Here is a 19,482-nt window from a genome sequence, read left to right on the forward strand (position 1 = left end):
TAAAGACTATTTTAAAGACATTTTGCTAAAATAGATGACTTTTCTGTTCTTTTACACAGGACAAATCCTTAAGTGTGATATGGGTCAGTATAAAACAATGGCTTAGTTTTTTTACAGAGTTAATATGCTAACCCCACATGTTTGAATAAAATTTAAACTAATAATTTTGGCTATATACTAATTTAATATTAAACACACTGATAAAAATAATTGCTAAATACTACTCTTTCCTTCTACAGCTGTGACAGAGTTGCTGTCTCTGAGACACAGTTAGAAATTTTGTTGGTTAAGTGCTTCAGTTTTATGAGTCGAGGACTTCAGTTGCTGGCATATGGAAGGTTCCTAATAAATTATTGCTGAATTTAATTGAATTAATTTCTTTAATAATACAAAATGAGGATTGGTTTATTTAAATACCAGTAAAGTACTTATGAACCATCAAAGAGAAGTGTATGCTATGAATTTTAATATGATAATTTTGGTACAAGCATAAAATCTCAATGTAGTCTTTAAATAATTTTGCTCATATGGAAAGTATGATACTCCTTGGGAAGTCCTTGGAATACTGTCTAAGGCTCCTTTGGTCACTTTCTTCTTTGTTTTCCTATTATTGATATGTGTTCTGCCTCCTTGCAGTTCAACAACATGTTGCTGTACTGTGTGCCAAGATTCAGCTTGGTGGGCTCTAAATTCACAGTTCGAACCAGGGTTGGCATAGATGGAATGCAGATTGTAGAGACTCACAATGAGGAATACCCACACACTTTCCAGGTGTCTGGGAAAGAGAGGACACTGGAATTGCAAGCCAGGTAAGAGAATCATTTCTGTCACATAGCTTTCAAAAGCAGCAGACTCAACTGTAGAGTAGAATAATTCTGAGGATCTTTGGCAAGTGAATGAATGCTGCAGACCTCTACAGCTCTGCTTGGACATAGCGGAGAGATGGAAGCTCTTAAAAAGCAGGAATGTTGTCCTCCCTTCTGATTCCTCTACAGTGCCTAGTATAGTTGTTTTCAGAAGTAAGCATTCAGTAAACTATATTTACTCTTTAGATGTATATACAAGGTGCTCAGAGAATGAAGTTGCATTGAAGCCAAGTTTTGAGTCTTTGTAGGAAAAGGTTCTCCTCTAACCCTTTTTCCCTCTATCCTTCCTTTGGTCCACAAAGGTTTATTGATGCTTATCATTCCATGCTAAATGATGAAGTTTAACACTCAGTCTGTCAGAGGCTCTGCATTGATGGGACTTAATGACACTTTGATGGGGGGAGTGTTTGGAGGAGGCAGGGTGGAAAAGGTGATGATCTTCTTGCTGCCATTGGAGGGTACACCAAGGAGGCCGTTTGGGCCTCTAGCAAGTAGGACTTCTTACATGCTTCACTGAATGGGGGAGAAAGGGCTGGAGTTCCAGCACCGCGCCCCCCCCACCCCACCCCCAGCATAACCATGTCTGGAAAAGCAAAAAACATGACAGCCGCTGTAGTGGATCACAGCTACCTCTTGTATGAACTACACTGAAGGACAGATTGCTGTCGGGCTTCGAAATACCTGCTTTAGTAAGACTGTTCTTCATTTATCCTATGAAGGCCTGGCATGGTGAGAATGGGGATACTCCAGAAAGTCACAGGTCAGAGTGTTAAGTGCCAGTCCCAGGCCTCATGGTTCTGATACCCTAGAATCTGTGGCGAGTCAGAGGGCTCTTTTCTGTTGCTTTGTGCCAATAGCTTGTGGTTCTAGCAGGTGAATTTATCCTGGATATTAGCACTTAGAAATTGCATAAGACCTTCAGGCTCTCAAAAGAGAATAAACCGTTTTAGCAGGAAGCAGTGCCCTGGCAGTCAGGAACTGGCGAAATCCCAGTTGCGAGAGATGTAACAGGCTGCAGAGAGACTGCTCTAAGGATTCCAAGGTGGCGTCTCAAGCCTGAGTTAAAACGCTGGAGGGCTTGGCTTTGAGTATCATGGTTTTTCTACCATGTCATGTGGGGTTTGGGCCCCAGCCATCAAACCCAAGAGAAAAATGTATTTCATTGACTCACTGAGTGATTGGACCTGGCAACAAGGAAGACTATGCTATAGTTCTCATCATTAGAGGTCTTTTTTTTTAAACTTTTTATTCTTCATTATTCTACTACAGTTGTCCCAGTATTTCTTCTCCCTTTGCCCTCCTCCACCCAGCCCACCCCCTCTCCTGTAGTCCATCCCCACACTGTTGTCCATGTCCGTGGGTCATTCATACATGTTCTTCGACTAAACCTTTCCCCTTCTTACCACCCTTCCCCCTCCCCTTCCCCTCTGGCAGCGGTCAGTCTGTTCCCTGTTTCCATGTCTCTGGTTCTGTTTTGTTTATTTGATTCCTCTCATAAGTGAGATCATATGGTATTCATCTTTCACTACCTGGCCTATTTCACTTAGCATAATAGTCTACAGTTCTATTCATGCTATCGCAAAACATAGGAATTCCTACTTCTTTCTTTCTGCTGCATTGTGTAAATCTGCCCCCGTTTTTAATCAGTTCATCTACTGATGGACACGTAGACTGTTTCTAGCACTTGATTGTTGTTGGTAGCGCCGCTATGAACACAGAGGCGTGTAAGTTGTTTTGATTAGGTGTTTCAGGATTCTTAGGGTATATTCTCTGCAATGGAATTGCTGGGTCCAAAGGTAGTTTCATTTTTAATTTTTTGAGGAAATTCCATACCGTTTTCCACAGTGGCTGCACCGGTCTGCATTCTCACCAACAGTGTATTAGGGTTCCCTTTTCTCCACATCCTCGCAGCACTTGTTGTTTGTTGATTTATTAATGATGGCCAATCTGACAGGTGTGAGGTGGTATCTCATTGTGGTTTTAATATGCATCTCCCTGATGACGAGTGATGCTGAGCATCTTTTCATATGTTTCTGGGCCCTCTGTATGTCCTTCTTGAAGAAGGGTCTTTTCAGGCAGGTCTTCTGCTCATTTTTTAACTGGGTTGTTTGTCCTCCTGGAGTGGAGTCATGTGAGCTCTTACATATTTTGGAGATGAAACCGTTGTCCATTGTGTCATCGGCCAATCTGTTCTCCCACGTGATTCCCTTTCCATTTCGGTCATTGTTTCTTTAGCCACGCAGAAGCTTTTTAATTTGACGTAGTCCCATTTGTTTATTTTTCCTTTATTTCCTTTGTCCTCTAAGATATATTGCAAAAATATTGCTACATGGGATATTTGAAATTTTTGTTGTTGTTATTGCTATAGTAACAGGATTTTTTTCTTAACTTCTCTTTCTGGTACTTCCTGGCTGGTGCACAAAAATGCCATTGATTCTGAATATTGACTTTGTATTTCACTACTTTGCTGAAATCACCTATTAGGTCGGGTAGTTTTTTTGGTGGAGTCTGTAGGGTTTTCTATGTGCACTATCATGTCATCTGCAAATAATGACAGTTTTACTTCCTCCTTTACATTTTGGATGCCTTTTTCTTCCTTGCATCTGGTTACTGTGGCTGGGATGTCCAGTACTATGTTGAATAAGAGTGGTGAAAGTAGACGCTCTTGTCTCGTTCCTGGTCTTCAGGGAAACGCTTTTATTTTTTGTCCATTGAGTATGACATTGGCAGTAGGTTTCTCGTATGTGGCCTTTATTGTATTGAGCTGTGCTCCCTCTATTCCCACTTTGCTAAATGTTTTTATCATAAGTAGGTGCTGAATTTTATCAAAAGCTCTTTCAGGATCTATTGATATGATCATGTGATTTTTGTCTTTCATTTGATTTGTGCAATGTTACCACATTTATTGATTTGCAAATATTTTATCATCCTTGCATCCCTGGAATAAATCCCATGTGATCATGGTATATGATTTTTTAATGTATTGTTGGAGCCAGTGTGCTAGTATTTTGTTGAGCATTATAGCATCTACGTTCATCAGAAACATTGGCCCGTAACTTGCCTTCATTGTTGTGTCTTTACCTGGTTTGGGGATTAGGATAATACTGGCCTTGTAAAAGAGTTTGGCAGCCTTTCCTCTACTTGCACTTTTTGGAATAGGTTGAGATGGATAGGTGTTAATGTTTCTTTGAATATTTGGTAAAAATTCACCTGTGAAGCCATCTGGTCCGGGGCTTTTGTGTGCCAGTAGTTTTTTGATTACTGCCTTGGTTTTGCTAGTTGTTATCGGTCCATTCAGGTTTTCTGCTTCCTCTTGATTGAATTTTGGAAGACTATACGTTTCTGGAAATGTATCCATGTCACCCACATTGCCCAGTCTCTTGACATATAGTTGTTCATAGTAATTTCCTTTTTATTTCAAGATTTATTTATTCATTTATTTTTAGAGAGAGGAGAAGGGAAGGAGAAAGAGAGGGAGAGAAATATTATGTGCCAGAGAAACATCTCAGTCAGCAGTCTCTCACGTGACCTTAAGTGGGGACCTGGCCCACAACCCAGGCATGTACCCGGACTGGGAATTGAACCAGCGACCTTTCAGTTCACAGGCTGGTACTCAATTCACTGAGCCAAACCAGTTAGGACATTTCTTATAATCCTTTGTATTTGTGGTATCAGTTGTTACTTCTCCTCTTTCATTTCTGATTTTATTTATTTGGGTCCTCTTTCTTTTTTCCTTGGGGAAGTCTGGTTCACAGTTTGTCCATTTTGTTTATCTTTTCGAAGAATCAGCTCCTGGATTCACTGACCTTTTGAATTGTTATTTTAGTCTCTGTCATTTAATTCTGCTCTGATCTTGATTATTTCCTTCCTTCTGCTTGCTCTGGGCTTTGTTTGGTGTCACCCCTCTGGTCCCTTTAGATGTAGGGTTAGGTTGTTTATTTGAGATTTCTCTGCAATCATTGGGGAAGGCTCCATCGCAGAATTTGCAGAGCTGCTGGCCCTGAAATACCAGCTTTTGAATCCGCACACCCGGGATGAGCGTCTGAAGAGCAGAAGATTCTTGGGGTTTCTTGGGTTGTCCAAGCGGGGACTCCAGCCCCCCTATATACCAGGTTGGGCTGTTTTCTCTTTAGGGTGGGGCTGATTCATGAAGAATTTTCTGAAGTACAAGTAGTCATCACTTTGTAGAGTTCCAATACGCAGCTTTGGGTATATTCTAATTAATATGGAAGCATGGTCACTTTCCTTAATTTTTTATTCCCCTGATTTCATTGCTCTAGTTATATATATGATAATATGGTAAACTGAAGATCGAAATTAAGTGGTTACCCCCTCACCCCAGCCCACCTGCGGGTCCATGGAGGAGGGCCCGAGGGGATATCAGTGCTGGAGGCCAGGTGTCCCATGGTTTAAGTACTGGACCCTTCTCCAGTGCAGCCCATGTCACTAAGTCTCCCACAGAGGCTCAGGGCACAACCTCGGTGTCCCTACAGGGAACACAGGTGCAAGGGCAGTAGAGGGGGCAAGGGGCGGGGCCCTCAGTGGGAGCAGGAGGCCAGCAGAGCAGCCTGTGGGCTGTGGGTCCCCAGCGGCCTGTTCACCCAGGGAGCTGTTCAGGGGGTGAGAGGCCAGCGCACTCACGGCTGCCATAGGGCCCTCCGGGCCCGGCCCAGTGGGAACTGCGGACAGATGGTGGGGCGGGACTGGAGTGTACGAGGACTCTCAAGAACGGAGACATTCAGAGTGTTGGAATGTTAGTGGGATAGCATGAAAACCAAAATTGGGTATGTGTTTGGAGATATTTCAAGATAATTCACTTCTGAAGCCACCTGAGAAAAAAGAGTTCTGCTTTTTTTGCTCAATGAGTCAGCCTCAAGACTGACCTCTTATACTCTGTGCATTCTTCCATGTTCAAAAGAATATAAAGCCCTGGCTGATGTGGCTCAATTGATTGAGAGCCAGACTACAAAGCAAAAAGTCGCTGGTTCCATTCCCAGTCAGGGCACATGCCTGGGTTGCAGGCCAAGTCCCCATTTGGGGGCATGTGAGAGGCAACCACACATTAATATTTCTTTCCCTCTCTCTCTCCTTTCCCCCCTCTCTAAAAATAAATAAAATATTTTTAAAGAATATAAAGCATTCCTGTTTTCTGTAGTTTTTATTCAGTGGCTTTTGATTGCTATAAGAATATAAAAATATAGTGATAAGTAGATTCAACGAAAGAGTAAGTCAAAAACATTAAAGACTTCAGGTTTCTTCGGCTTTTGAAGGGCAGTCAGCCATAAGTCCGCTTTCAGGGCAGTAGAGCTGATTTTGTGGGGGCAGGGCATGGCAACAGGGAGAAATCTTTCTTGAGAGAAGAGATGGAAGCCCGCCACCCTGCTCCAATTGTCTGCAGGTCAACAACAAGCAGAATTGTTCATCTGACAGGCACAGATTCCAGCAGTACTCCCGGCCCATTGCAGTGCTCAATACTTGGGGAGATGGACAATGTCACCAGATTGAACCTCCCGCCAGACTGATACATACACGATCCCTGTGGGGCCAAGGCACATGACGTACAGCCTGGAATTCAAACATCGCCTCAGCCTATCAGGCCCATGCAGACAGTCTTCAAAATCCCTCAATTTTGAGATCTTAGTCCAAAATCTGCTAAAGGGGATTTTTCTCATATAGTATATGGATGAGCTACAGAAGCTACATATCAGGGAGATGAAATATAGAAAATTTGCCTCCACAGGCAAACAGGGGACTTGACTATAGTCAAGAGAATTTTTTCCAACAGAAAAACTATTAAATACTGGGGTCCATTAATCTGTGAAACTTCCTACAGGCATTTAAAACTTTTGTTTTGTGCCCTGGTGGGTGTGGTTCAGTGTATTGAGTGCTGGCCTGTGAATCAAAGGGTCACTCACTGGTTTGATTCCCAGTCAGGTTTCATACCTGGGTTGTGGGCCAGGTCTCCAGTAGGTGACGCTCAAAAGGCAACCACAACTTGATGTTCCTCTTTCTCCCTTCCCCTCTGTCTAAAAATAAATAAATAAAATAATTTAAACAATCTTTTCTTTTGTTTAATCATTTAGGTTTGGTATTGCCTGAAGCCTTGTAGCAAGATAAAACTAAATTGTTTATCAAAGGAAATGTTACAATGTCTCTGCAAAGCCATATAAAGATGTATTATGTTCTCGAGACTAATTATAATCTTTATTAAGATGAGCTGTGACTAATAGCCTATAAAAGCCTCATCTGTTTTTACAAAGGTCAATTGGCAGACTAGTTGCACATATATCCAGTAGAATGCTAGATCTACAGAGTTGCTTAGTGTCTATGAATAGATGATGGTTGTTAAATTTAATGTCAGGGTAGTGTATTATAAAAGCTAAACTTATATCTCCCCATCAAAAATTACGTGCGCTGCTGTAAGTGGATGGTCTAAAACTCTGTTCAAGAAATTATTCGTTCAATTGCCAGAGTTTCTGTGTAATTTTGATGGTTACTTCTTGGACATCCCTGAATTTTCCAGAAAGTTGGAACAACATTAAAACATAGTTTTTCAGGAACAACTATAAAGGACACATGGACAAAACCGGGGGTGGGGGGCAGTGTGGGGGGGGGTGGCTGGAAGCAGGGGCGGGAGGTGGGGATGATGGGTGGGGGGTAAATGCAGACAACTGTACTTGAACAACAATAAAATGGTTAAAAATAATAATAAAACATAGTTTTAGTCACCAGGTGTAATTAATGGTCTCTGCATTCAGTTTAATTTTGTTTTGTTTTAGTTCTGAACAAGATAAAGAAGAGTGGATCAAGGTAAACCTTACTTCTTTTTTTATCTTCCTTTTTTTGTAACCTCTGTCTTTGTACACAAATGTGCAGATGTTGTGTTGTGCACATATAATCATTGGGTCAAGGTCATTTAATTGTTAAGGTGATTCCCATCATAGATATCTGTTTAATAAAGTTTTTTCATTAATATGCATGTGATACTTTAATGTGTGCTTTGAATTTTACTGACATTTTAGGCCCTTCAAGAGACTATTGATGCTTTCCATCAGAGGCATGAAACCTTCAGAAATGCGATTGCAAAGGACAATGACAGTCAGTCCGAGGTTTCTGTAAGTTGAAGTAAATTCTTAACTTTAAGGTCTTTGCTATTTGCATTTACCGAAGGATCTTCCTGCTCATTTTGTTCGCCAGCCTCTTTCATTCTCGATGCCCAAACTGGCCATTTAGACAGACTCTCATTCCTTCTTAGACGAATATAATAGTGAGTGTCTTTTTTATACTGCTGAAACTTCTTTGAACCTTTTACTTTGCTCAGCCAGAACATGGTGTGAGCAATGTTGTTAAGAGCTTTTTAGGAAGAAAGGAAGAGGGGGAGGAAAGGAAGAAGGAAGGGAGGGAGAAAGGAAGGGTTAAAATTGAGTCTCTTTCTCCTTTTCAGACTGCCGAGCTAGGGAAAAGAGCCCCAAGATGGATCCGAGATAATGAAGTAACGATGTGTATGAAATGTAAAGAGTCCTTCAATGCACTGACAAGGAGAAGGCACCATTGTAGAGCGTGTGGACATGTAAGTGAGGTTTCTTGGTCATTAAGATTGCCAGTACCTCTTACAGGTACTGTGAAGTCATCAAGTCGGAAAAAATCCAAACACTCATTCAGTAAAGCACTTCATTGACAAACTTATTTTAGTGACAAGTATGTACTAAGCACTGTGCTTGGGCCTGGAGAAAAAAAATGGTGTGTGCCCAGCTTCATGTAGCTCACGTTCTAGCGGAGAAGGTAGACCAAAGTCAGGTCCTTGGACAGATAAGCATTTCGAATTACTATAAATGCAGCAAGGAGGCAATCGGGCAGTTCAAAATGGAGAATAAAGGTTAGGAAGGAGGATTTGGAACAGCTTTCAGTTAGAAAAATGTAGACCTATCTGAGGGGTCGATATTTCAGCAGACGCCCAGACAGTGACAGGGAGCCAGCCCCGAGAAGGGAGGTGGGGCGTGCGTCCGGGCGGTGAGAGGCGGTGGGACCCAGGCCTTAGGGTAGGCAAGAGCGTAGTCTTTTCCTGAGACTGCCAAAAGGTCGTGTGCAGCAAGGTGAAGTATAGCAGAAAAAAATAGAGAGATGGTAACCAAAGTAGTGGATGGCTTTGAGAAAATAGGACCTGTTAGCATAAGCAGAAGTTCGGGCTTTTGGTGAAGAGAGGGAAACCTCCCTCCGTTGTAATAGAAAGGGAAAACGCGGGTGGCCGCAGTTGCGGGCGTGTGCGATCTGGTGGTGGGCGTGTGCGAGGGAACGCAGGCCCGGGGACAGGTGTTTGTCTGTGGAGTACGGGGAATATGTCGTCAGCTGACCGTGCAGGGGAGGGGAGAAAGGTGGGGGAGATTTGAGAAAGAGGCCTAAGTATCCAATAGTTGTCTCTGGGCGGGGACAAATGAGCCTGTCAGAGGAACACGGGAGGAGCGCTGGGTGCCTGGTAGAGGTTATGGTTGTGAATATAGAAGGATACGCTAGTCCGTTTGATGGCAGTGCTGTTTCTCTAAGAAAACTCATCCACTGAAGCCAGAGAAGGCACATTAACAGGTTTTCGGCCTTGGAGTTGTTTCATACGGAAAGAACGATGAGGGACAAAGTGTGAAGGGAAGCCGGGGAGAGGTAGCAGCAGGATTTGGAGGGCCTTGTGGACCCAGTTGTAGATTCTATACTTTCTTCTAAGAAACAACAAATAAACAGAGAAGGGTGTGCATTGCAGTGTAATGATGTAATATATTATTAGTGTGCTTCGGTGCAAGAGTTCTTTTTTTAAAGACTTTATTTATTTTTGGAGAGGGGGAAGGGAGGGAGAGATAGAGGGAGAGAAACATGGATGTGAGAGAGAGACATTGATTGGTTGCCTCTTGCACACTCTCAGCTGGGGACCTGGCCCGAAACCCAGGCATGTGCCCTGACCGGGAATCAAACCCGCGGCCTTTCAGTTTGCTGGACGATGCCCAATCCACTGAGCCAACGCTGGTCAGGGCAACAGTTCCTACTGATAGCTCTTTTAGCTTATTGTCATGCTATAGATTTATTCTTCCTCTTTTCCTAAGTTGCTACTCAGCAAGACAGATTTGTAGTCAAATTTAAATTGATAGCAGACATCACCCCCTGCCCAAGGTAAGACTTTTTAAAATCTATCATTGAGTTTACTTGAGGTGATTCTAGGTATTGACATACTTGGTTCGACAAACAAAAATGTGTTTGAATGTGGATCATCAAAATACTATGATATGATTTAAAAATAAGATATTAGTTAATTGGAATTTATAGTTATAGACATGTCTTATTCTAAATCCTACTAATTTCATTGTAATTATGAGAAAACCATGAATATTTATTATGAAACTTTATACACTGTGAACCTAAATCAAAAGTTTTACAAATATTTAAGTAAATAAAGTTCATTTACTATGTATGAGTTGGGAAAAAAATTGCTTCTAGAAGCAACAAGGTAATTTTTTCAAGTGGAAGGTTTTTTTAAAAATAAAAATTACCCTATCATAATTAGGAATAAATATTATTCACTAAGAAATAATGTGTATTTTCATTATCGTTATTTACTTTTTGGCATTCTATAAATGCTTCTTGTGTGCTGGTGAGCAAAATGTACAAGGACAGTCTCATAAAGCTTACAGCCTAGTCAGGGCAACAAACATGAATCCAATAATCCCACGGGTGTGTGTCATTATGACCTGTGATCAGTACATGAGAAAGCACAGGGAACTTCAGTAGCACGGTGATGAGAGACATGCTCTACTCTGGAAGTCGGAAGAGTCTTCCTTAAAGAAATAAAATGTTGACTCAGTCTCTGAAGGACGAACAACAGTTGACTCACGGAGCAGAGATGAGAAGGGAGGGAGCATAGCACTTGAGGGGCTAGAAGCCAGTGCCACCAAGGATACCGAGGGTGAGATGGGCAGATCATGCAGGACTGTGGGCCATGGTTAAGAATGTGTTCATCATCCAACAACAAAGGGAAGACACAGGGTTTTAAATAGAGGAGAAACAGATCAGATTAGGATTTTAAGAGATTATCTGGTGTTATTTGAAAAATAGCTCAGAGGGATGTAGGAGTAGAGGCCTAGAGGCCAGGCAGTCATATTGCTACGAGGAAGTTATAATCGTCCAAACTAGGACACTGATAACTTTTGAACTTGGGTCATTGCAAAGGAGATGCAGAAAAATAAACAGATGGAAAAACTGTCTAGGAGGTAACAACCAGTTGCACTTTGCGATGTGATGACTATAGGGTGAGCTATAGCGAGGAGTTGGGAGTGACCCTGGGTTTATGACCTGCCGGGACTGGTTAGATGGCTGTGCCATCTCCTGCTATGGGGAGCACAGGGAGGAGGGACAGATTGGGAAGTGGGGTGGAGAGGGAGCGCTCTGAGGGCAGGGGAGGTCACGAGTTCATTTTGGGAAGACACATGAATGAGACCTCCAGAGGTGGGCAGAGGAAAGGTCTGGGTCACGCCTTTGAAGATGTCCTGCCTTTAGCGCGGTCAGAAAGAAGAGGGTAAGCAAGCATAGCCCATCACAAACAGCATGGTAGTGCTATGGCAAATAGTCCTCATGTTCACGGGGATATTCTTAGTGTCATAAAAATTTGCTTTTTATATAGAACTCTTTCTCATTTATGATCATTATAAATGTTTATGGCTTAAATCTTACTATTCTTTCAATGTGATTTTTCATGCTTCCTTACCTTTTCTTTTTTGAGGTGGTTTGTTGGAAGTGTTCTGATTACAAAGCTCAGCTGGAGTATGATGGCGGGAAATTGAGCAAAGTTTGTAAAGACTGTTACCAAATAATAAGTGGATTCACAGACAATGAAGAAAAGAAAAGAAAAGGAATTTTAGAGGTATGAAATAGTAAATGCTGGATGTCTTTTTTAAATTTTTATCTGAGAAACATAGATGTCTTTCAACCCTGAAGAATAAAAATAACACATTTGTTGTTTCTCTTAGTATTTAAGAATTTGGAGAATGATGAGCAAGTCATACTTTTGTTCTATATTGCTGAATTTTCAGATCATGTTCAGTTTTGAAGAAAGAAGAGGCGCAGTGTTCTGCATTTGAGAGTGAATATATTGATTTAGTTAAAGTAGCATTAAATATTGGAGTATTAATTGTTATCTTTTCTATTGCCCACATTATTATTATATATTTGTAATAGGCATTTTTTTCTGTCAATTTTATCATACTAGCTTTGAAAAGCCACTGCATGAAATTATTAAAATTTTAGATCAAAGTATTACTTTATTATCTGAAGACTCTTTCAACTCATGGCAGTAAAAGCATCATTTAATAGACATGACGGTAATCTTATAACTGCATTGAAATATCTCACAAGTAAATTTGACTCATGTTTTAGAATCCATTCAGACCCCCGAGCTTGGGAACTATATAACACACTTGTATCTGAAATGAGGTTCACATCCAAAGATATAATAAAGCCTTTGTGGCAAAAGTTTAAGGTAGCCCGGAAAGTCTAGAAGGAATAGGCTCAAGATTAAAAGTCCTAGACATGCTCGATCTATTAGCATTTCTATGGTTTATTAAGAATCAACGAGTATTTATCAAGCATTTACACTGTATACGTAAGTATACAAAGGTCTTTTTGGGTAACAGGCAAAAAATCATGAACTTCAGGGTTCATTTATGGTCACTGTGGAGGTCTGCAAACTAAAAGTGTCACTCCAGATCTAGGGTATGGCTGTCGCTTGGGTGGCAGACGGAAATGGGGCTTTCTCAGGTAGGGCGGGAGGAAATGCCCCCCCACCCCACCCCCCACCCCCGCCCCGCGCTGCCAAGAACACAGGCCCAGTACTCAACAGCAGCAGCTGCCGCAACCGAGTTAGTATTATGACTTGTTGTAGTGGGGGAGTTTCAGGCTGCATCTGTGAACTGAAAATCTCCAGGTAGTTTGCTGGAAAAATCTGTGCTTGTGGGGGGGGGGGGAATCAGTTACTTAACTAGGTAAACGCATCTGCACATACACATGCAATTTTTGAACCTTGCTTTCTGCCAACCAGTATTGTGTGTGCTAAAGCAAGAGTCAGCAAACGTTTTCTGTAAAGGGCCAGAGAAAAACTATGTTAGTTTTTGCAAAATGAGAGGTAACACTGAGAATATTACTTCTATAAGAAGAGAGAAAACTAATCTTCAGACATTTTTATTGACAAAATGTAAAATATAATAATTTAGTATAATTTTTAAATATGGTAATAAAAATGAAATTCTTTAGAGGGGGAAGGGAAGTTATCATGTCTCTTCACTGAAGTCCAAAATTAGTGTTCCTTATTATGAAGTTGATTTTAAATGTTGGTCTGTAGGAGCCTTTCTCTCACAGACAGTATGTGCTCCCAGCCTGGACAGCGCCTGGGGGGCTGGCGGGCCGCAGTCTGCCAGCCAGTGCTTGCTGAGCTCTCTGTGACGAAGGTCCGTTTTATTTCCACGCCATCGCAGCTCAGTCTTTTTGGAAAATACGCAATCGTGTACTTGAGTATCATCACAAAGTAACTTGCTATGAAAGTTTGTCAGCGTTTACTCTTACTTTCTGTGTTTATCTCGAACCAGTAACAAAACAGTTTGTAAACCAGCACCGTCAAATGGATGACACTGAGGATTTGATGCTTTCCCTACTATGTGAAATAAATACCTTTATTTGGTCAAATGGTTTTGTTTGCCTTTTAGCCGTGATTATACATTTGGAAGCAAAGCAGAAAATTGTAGGTGGCTCTACAAACAGTGAATGCAATTTTTAAAACTTGGGTTATCTCAGGTTCCAGAACAAAGATTGGTCAGTATGTGTGCGTTTTTGTTACCGCGTTCTGACATGGTTGAAGTTGGTCTGTGTTGCCGTTAAAAGTTTAGGCTCCAGATTCAGACTCAAATCCCAGCATGCCAATTCGTAAATGGGTGATATTGGGAAAGCTGCTTCACCTCTGAACTTCAGATAATGAAAGTCCTAACTTCTTAGTGTTGGTGTGAGAATTTAATGAGAATATATTTCTTAGTGAGCTAAGAAAAGTGCCTGCATAGTAAGCAGTTAGTATATGTTTAACTTACTTAAATTCAAGGTCTGGTAATACAGAGAGTTAAAATTGACTTATATATTTTTCCATGCTAATAATAGGTCTAGATGAGCGTTTCAATAATAATTGCAGATGAGCCTCTTGGGTGTTCCCAGGAGACATTTTATGTGGACACTATTTAATGAATATTGCCTTAAGTTGAATTACTCCTCTGTCTGGTCCATTTCGTGTTTGTTCTCACTCCCTGACTCTTGCTCTTTCCTTCCATTATATTTTTCTAGATTGAAGCAGCAGAAGTATCTGGAAACAGCGTGGTGTGCAGCTTTCTTCAGTATATGGAGAAGTCCAAGCCCTGGCAGAAAGCTTGGTGTGTGATCCCCAAACAAGACCCACTCGTGCTGTACATGTACGGTGCCCCCCAGGTGTGTAAACTGCGTCCCTCTGCAAGCAGAGGCCATAGGGACGGAGGGAGGCGAGTGGACACTGAACCCCAAATTCTCTTATCACTCCTTGATAGAACAAGAGGGCTCAGTTACACTGTTTCATTGTAACGGGGAAAAGAATAAGTAACTAAAATTAAAGTTGACTGAAACTGCTGGATTCCTTTTACAGCCAACAATTTCTTCACCCTGTGGGTCAGTTCTCTCCTTCTCTTGTTCCTGTTCAGCGGGTTTATGAGAAAGTGAGCTGATTAGGAAGAGGCGTCGGGGAGAAGGGGGTGAAGCAGAGGGAGGAGCAGGAAGAAGAAGGAGCCTTTTTGATGATAGAAAATAACTTTCTGTGCCTCCCCTCCAAATGGAGGGATAGCGGAAGGAAAGAAATTTAGAGGAAGGGGAATTTAAGCGAACTTTAGATTAACGGTATCCAGTAACAGCTGTTTGAGAGCCGGGTGTGCAGAGGTCTGAGATAAATCTGTGGGAACGACAAACATGCAGGTTTAGCTTCTAACCGGAGCAGCACCAGGAACTATGGATTGTGTAATGCTTAAAAAACAATAGTAATTAAACCAATTATCCACTTACCCAGAAATAAATAAAATTTTAAATGTACCTGTTGTTGTTTAGCTTATATCTACATAAAGAGATAGTAAAACGTTTTTTAGAAACAGACTTAAGCTCTGGCCGCTGTGGCTTGATTGGAGTGTTGTTCCAGAACCAGAAGGTTGAGGGTTCAATTCCCGGTCAGGCCACATGCCTAGGTTGTGGGTTTGATCCCGGATCCAGGTGCCTGTGGGAGGCAACCAGCCGAAGCTTCTCTTTTGCATTGATGTTTCTGTTTTCCCTTCCTCTGTCTCTAAAAGCACTGAAAAAATCACCTCAAGTGAGGATAAAAGTTTTTTTTTTAAAGAAATAGACTTAAAATGCCAAGATATATATTTTATTCTATGTCATGGTTTTTCCTACGACCTTTTCCTGTCTTTAAGTAAATTGATGCAGGAATGAATGAAACACCAAATAAAACTGGTAGTGAAAGAATCATTAATAATTGCTGGCTTTATATAGTAAGGTGACTATTGTTTTCTTCCCTTTTTCACTGAGTGAAGAAGAGCTGAGTAGGCTCCTTCACAGAGAGGCAATTCTGGGTCAGTGAATCTTAGCTGATTTGGGGGTCAGCTCACATTCTCTAATTCATTCAGTCCATTATGAGTGGCGTCATGTGCAGGCACCGTGCTGTTGCTGGATCACAGCTTTGACCGTGGAGAGTCACAGTGCAAGTCTGTGTGCAGCGCTGGTAGGAAAAGTGGTTTATTTCGTAGGTGCCAGACCACAAAGGAACATGGAGAGCACGCTGATACATCTCACGCCCTGGTGTACTATGTCGTTTCTGTAGGATGTCAGAGCGCAGGCCACCATTCCACTCCTGGGCTACATTGTGGACGATATGCCGCGGAGTGCAGACCTGCCACACAGTTTCAAACTGACCCAGTCCAAGTCTGTGCACAGCTTCGCTGCGGACAGTGAGGAACTGAAGCAGAAGTGGCTGAAAATCATCTTTCTAGCTGTCACAGGTGAGACGCCAGAGGCTCCTAACGAGCATTCAGCTACCTTGGACGATCACCCCGAACCTAAGTAAAAATCACAACGCTGAACTCCAGTACCAGCCTGTGTGGGGGTCTCAAGATTCACAGCTCGACATTCCCAGCTCTCCTTACTCATCTCTTAGCACTTTATGTTGAAAAATAGAGGCTCATACAGGTATCTGTTAGGACTATTTTCCTATGTTTATGTACTCTTGGTGAAATTAATGTGTAGAGCCATTCTACCGATAAAAGTTGGAAATAATGTGAAAATGGAGCATTTTTTTAAATGAGCTATTTCTTGAATATGTACTTTTGTCTTGGAGAAAATAGTATTAAGTGATTAATCACTATCAGGTTAGAATAGGCTACTGTCGTTTAAGAAATCTTTTAATGTCTTCTCTTTCACAAGCAGGACTTGTAACAATTTGAAAGATATACCTCCATGTTGCCAAAATAGATCCATAGTTTAAAAAGTTACAAGTAAAGTTTAGGCTATTGTATTAACTTATTTAATTTAGTTTATAAAACTCAAGCTGCATAAATAACATATGTCCTTTTAAAGCAAAAGAAAAAGGGCAGATTGTCGGGGTTCAAACTTTTGACTTATTAAGAAAAGGTAATACTTGTTTTTGTAGAAATACTCTGAAGAATAAAATATCTTAAGTATAAAGCAATTATGTATATATAGCATTAAATATAAATATATATACTATACATGCTTTTCAGATTTAGGTTCATATTTGTCTCTAATTTATTTTTAAAATATAAAGCATGTTTTATCTTGGAATTGGACAATGTTCTAAAATTAAATGTTTTTTTGTGATTTATGTTTAACTGATTGACATCTAAGGGTATTGGTATTTTTATAATAAGATACAGCAGTAATTTATGTGGCATGGGATATATTAGTGAATTCCAACCATATTTTTAAACTATTATTATTTTTTGTTCTGTGCCTATTTAAAACAGTGCCTCTCCTTGAAGGTGCTAATAATTTCTATTTAAATATAAGGTGAGGGTTTAATTAATGCTTCGGTATTGCTTATTCTGAGAAGAAGTGCATTTCAGTGGGATAGTCAAAGTCATACAGGTTATGATACCTTTTGTAACGCTCTAATTGTTACAACAGTTACCATCAGCATGCACAGACAGTTTCTCAAAACCCTGAGTTGTACAAGATACCCGACCTTCCACAGAACTGGGACATCTGGGAACTACACTTACTGTACTGTTTTTCGTTTCCGTAAGACTGTTAAGCGTGGTTAAATGAGGACTGCATGTAACTAATACTTAAGATAACTGTGTATGCCTGTCCCTTTGTGAGATGTGAAACAAAATTCACGTGTGATAATCTATGCTTGAGGGGCTGGATAAATATTAAAGGAAGTTTGTGCTCAACTCTTTAAACCTCACCAAAGAAGAGCAGGGGAAACACAGTGTTGAAAAGCGATGCTTTATGGGAGGTCTTGGGGAGGTCCGAGATCATTGAAGAGAGTCTGAGCATTCTTTTCTCGTTTATCCTTCTGGGGTATCTTAATAGACAAATGTAATTCCTTGTGACGAAGGCTGCTCTTCACTATATTGTAGTTATGATGAAAGTCTCACATTAAGTTGGCTATTTAACTTAATCCTTTTCTCAAATTAGATCTGGTTGTTGTTGTTTTTTCCATTTACCCTGTTAAGCCCCAAATATTATCACTTGGAATGCATCAGTCTAGAAATCCACAAGACTGACCTCACTGTCCTCCGCCTTTGAGGATTACACCTTAAATGTAGTATCGCTCCACTCAGAATTTGAGGTTCTCACTCATTTACTTAAGTCCTCTAAAGCAAATTTGAAATCGCTCCTGTTTCCCTCCCCACCCCAAAGGAACAGATGAACTGCTTATGGCCGGCATGGTTAGGTTGCCTTCCTCTGTAAAAGCAATAGCAGCTGTGATCATTTCCATTAAACCAAATACTTGGAGCCAAAAAGAGGTAAAGGTAACTTCTTCCTGTTAAATCAGGGACAGACTTATAAATACTTTACGTTGCTTCTCTTTTCTAGTTGCCTGCCGTGTGTGTGTGTGTACAGAACATTGTGTTCATGGGTGGTTACTGAGAAGGTTAACTGTAGCTGTAAATGATGCTTTGGTTTTCTTACTCTCAAGAAGAGAGAAGCAATAAAAATGTAGAAGGATTATCAGGGGAAGATGACTTTTTATAAATGTGGATAGAACAGTGGAAATGTCAGGGCCAATTAGAAGATTTATGGGCCAGATACTTTCTGAAGACTGTACTTTCCTGATCAGTAAGCTCCTGTCCTGCAATGGAAGTAACACAGACAGTGTGGGCTCAGTAAATATCTGTTATTTAACTTAATTATTGAGAGAACACCCATGAAGAGAGTATTTATTATTATGCTCTTAATATTATCTCTAATTTGATTTAAAAAAATTATCTCTAGTTCAATCAATTCTATTATAAAGGAATTTCTGGTTCTCCAGGTACCATCTTCATACCCCACGCATGTTCTTAGCCAAGCACAGAGAGGAGCAGTGAAGCAGCCTTACCTGTGTTTTTTGTTAGAGGCACTAATGCTTTTACTTGGAGAAAGGCAAAGAAATCCTCTCAGTCAGCCGGCCAATTAGTAAGCACGCTGCTTAACCCGAACCCTCAAAGCATGACTGATCACAAGAATAATCTATGTCTTTTGTTTCTTGAGACACCTGAGCAGTCGTGATAGACTGAACCTGAAAAAGTAATTGGTTGCTTTCCTATTAAAACCAACATTCCATATGGGTCTTATTATTTATTTTCTCTAATTTGGTGCTTTCTAAGTCGTCTTTTCTTTAAAGTGCCCTTCCTCCAAATTAAAAAATATACACATTTTTGCTAAAAACTGTTGTTCATGATACAACATTCCAGTTTTTGTAAATGTAAATTTTGCTTTACTGAACATCTACCACTTGGGATATTAAGTAGGAAATGCGGTGCACACCGATCTCCAGGCTTTAATACTGAAAACGCCAGCAGCTACTTTTGTGGCAACCACATCTACAGTGCTGTCGTGTGTGCAAGCAATAAAACTCCTCAGGGTGTGTTTTTATACTGCAGTTTTCATGTGAGCGCCCCCAGCGCAGGACATAGGGCATGAAGTGTGACTCACTGCTCAGTGTGGGGAAGAGAAGGTGCGTGTGAGGAGTGGGCACGATTCCTCGGATTCAAATAACCACCAGAATCATTTTACTTTTGCAAAGGGTGAGGATGGCGAGAAGCGTGAAAGCACATCACTGCTTCGTCAGCAGCCTTTCATTTTACACGGAGTTGAATAGCATCCAGGTTGGTGCAGTTACCTTCACTGTGTAACCTACCCCCATTTTTTAATACCCCCATTTTTAAAAATTACTGAACTTTTTAAAGAACTAGCCTTTTAAATGTGCCCCATCCCCATCTATAAATATACACCGATTTTTTAAAAAGGAATACTTGCTATAGTCCTAAAAGAAAAAAAAAAACAAAACGAAACTACAAACTTCATAGCA

At 40.8% G+C, this 19,482-nt stretch overlaps 1 protein-coding gene across 2 annotated transcripts in view; it reads left to right on the forward strand.

The window, feature by feature from the left end:
- The window catches only part of FGD4 (FYVE, RhoGEF and PH domain containing 4), a 217,521-nt gene extending 198,039 nt beyond the window's left edge, over positions 1 to 19,482 (forward strand). For both annotated transcript variants that reach the window (XM_053661567.1, XM_053661568.1), the window contains 7 exons: positions 637 to 809; positions 7,646 to 7,676; positions 7,889 to 7,981; positions 8,311 to 8,436; positions 11,623 to 11,763; positions 14,220 to 14,360; positions 15,769 to 19,482. In XM_053661567.1, the coding sequence (XP_053517542.1) occupies positions 637 to 809; positions 7,646 to 7,676; positions 7,889 to 7,981; positions 8,311 to 8,436; positions 11,623 to 11,763; positions 14,220 to 14,360; positions 15,769 to 16,011 (948 nt within the window). In that variant the 3' untranslated portion in view covers positions 16,012 to 19,482. The remainder of the gene's footprint in view (positions 1 to 636; positions 810 to 7,645; positions 7,677 to 7,888; positions 7,982 to 8,310; positions 8,437 to 11,622; positions 11,764 to 14,219; positions 14,361 to 15,768) is intronic.

The sequence above is a fragment of the Artibeus jamaicensis genome, unplaced genomic scaffold (genome assembly GCF_021234435.1).
Source record: "Artibeus jamaicensis isolate MK-2021 breed Jamaican fruit bat unplaced genomic scaffold, CSHL_Jam_final contig_233, whole genome shotgun sequence".
Classification (NCBI taxonomy): domain Eukaryota; kingdom Metazoa; phylum Chordata; class Mammalia; order Chiroptera; family Phyllostomidae; genus Artibeus; species Artibeus jamaicensis.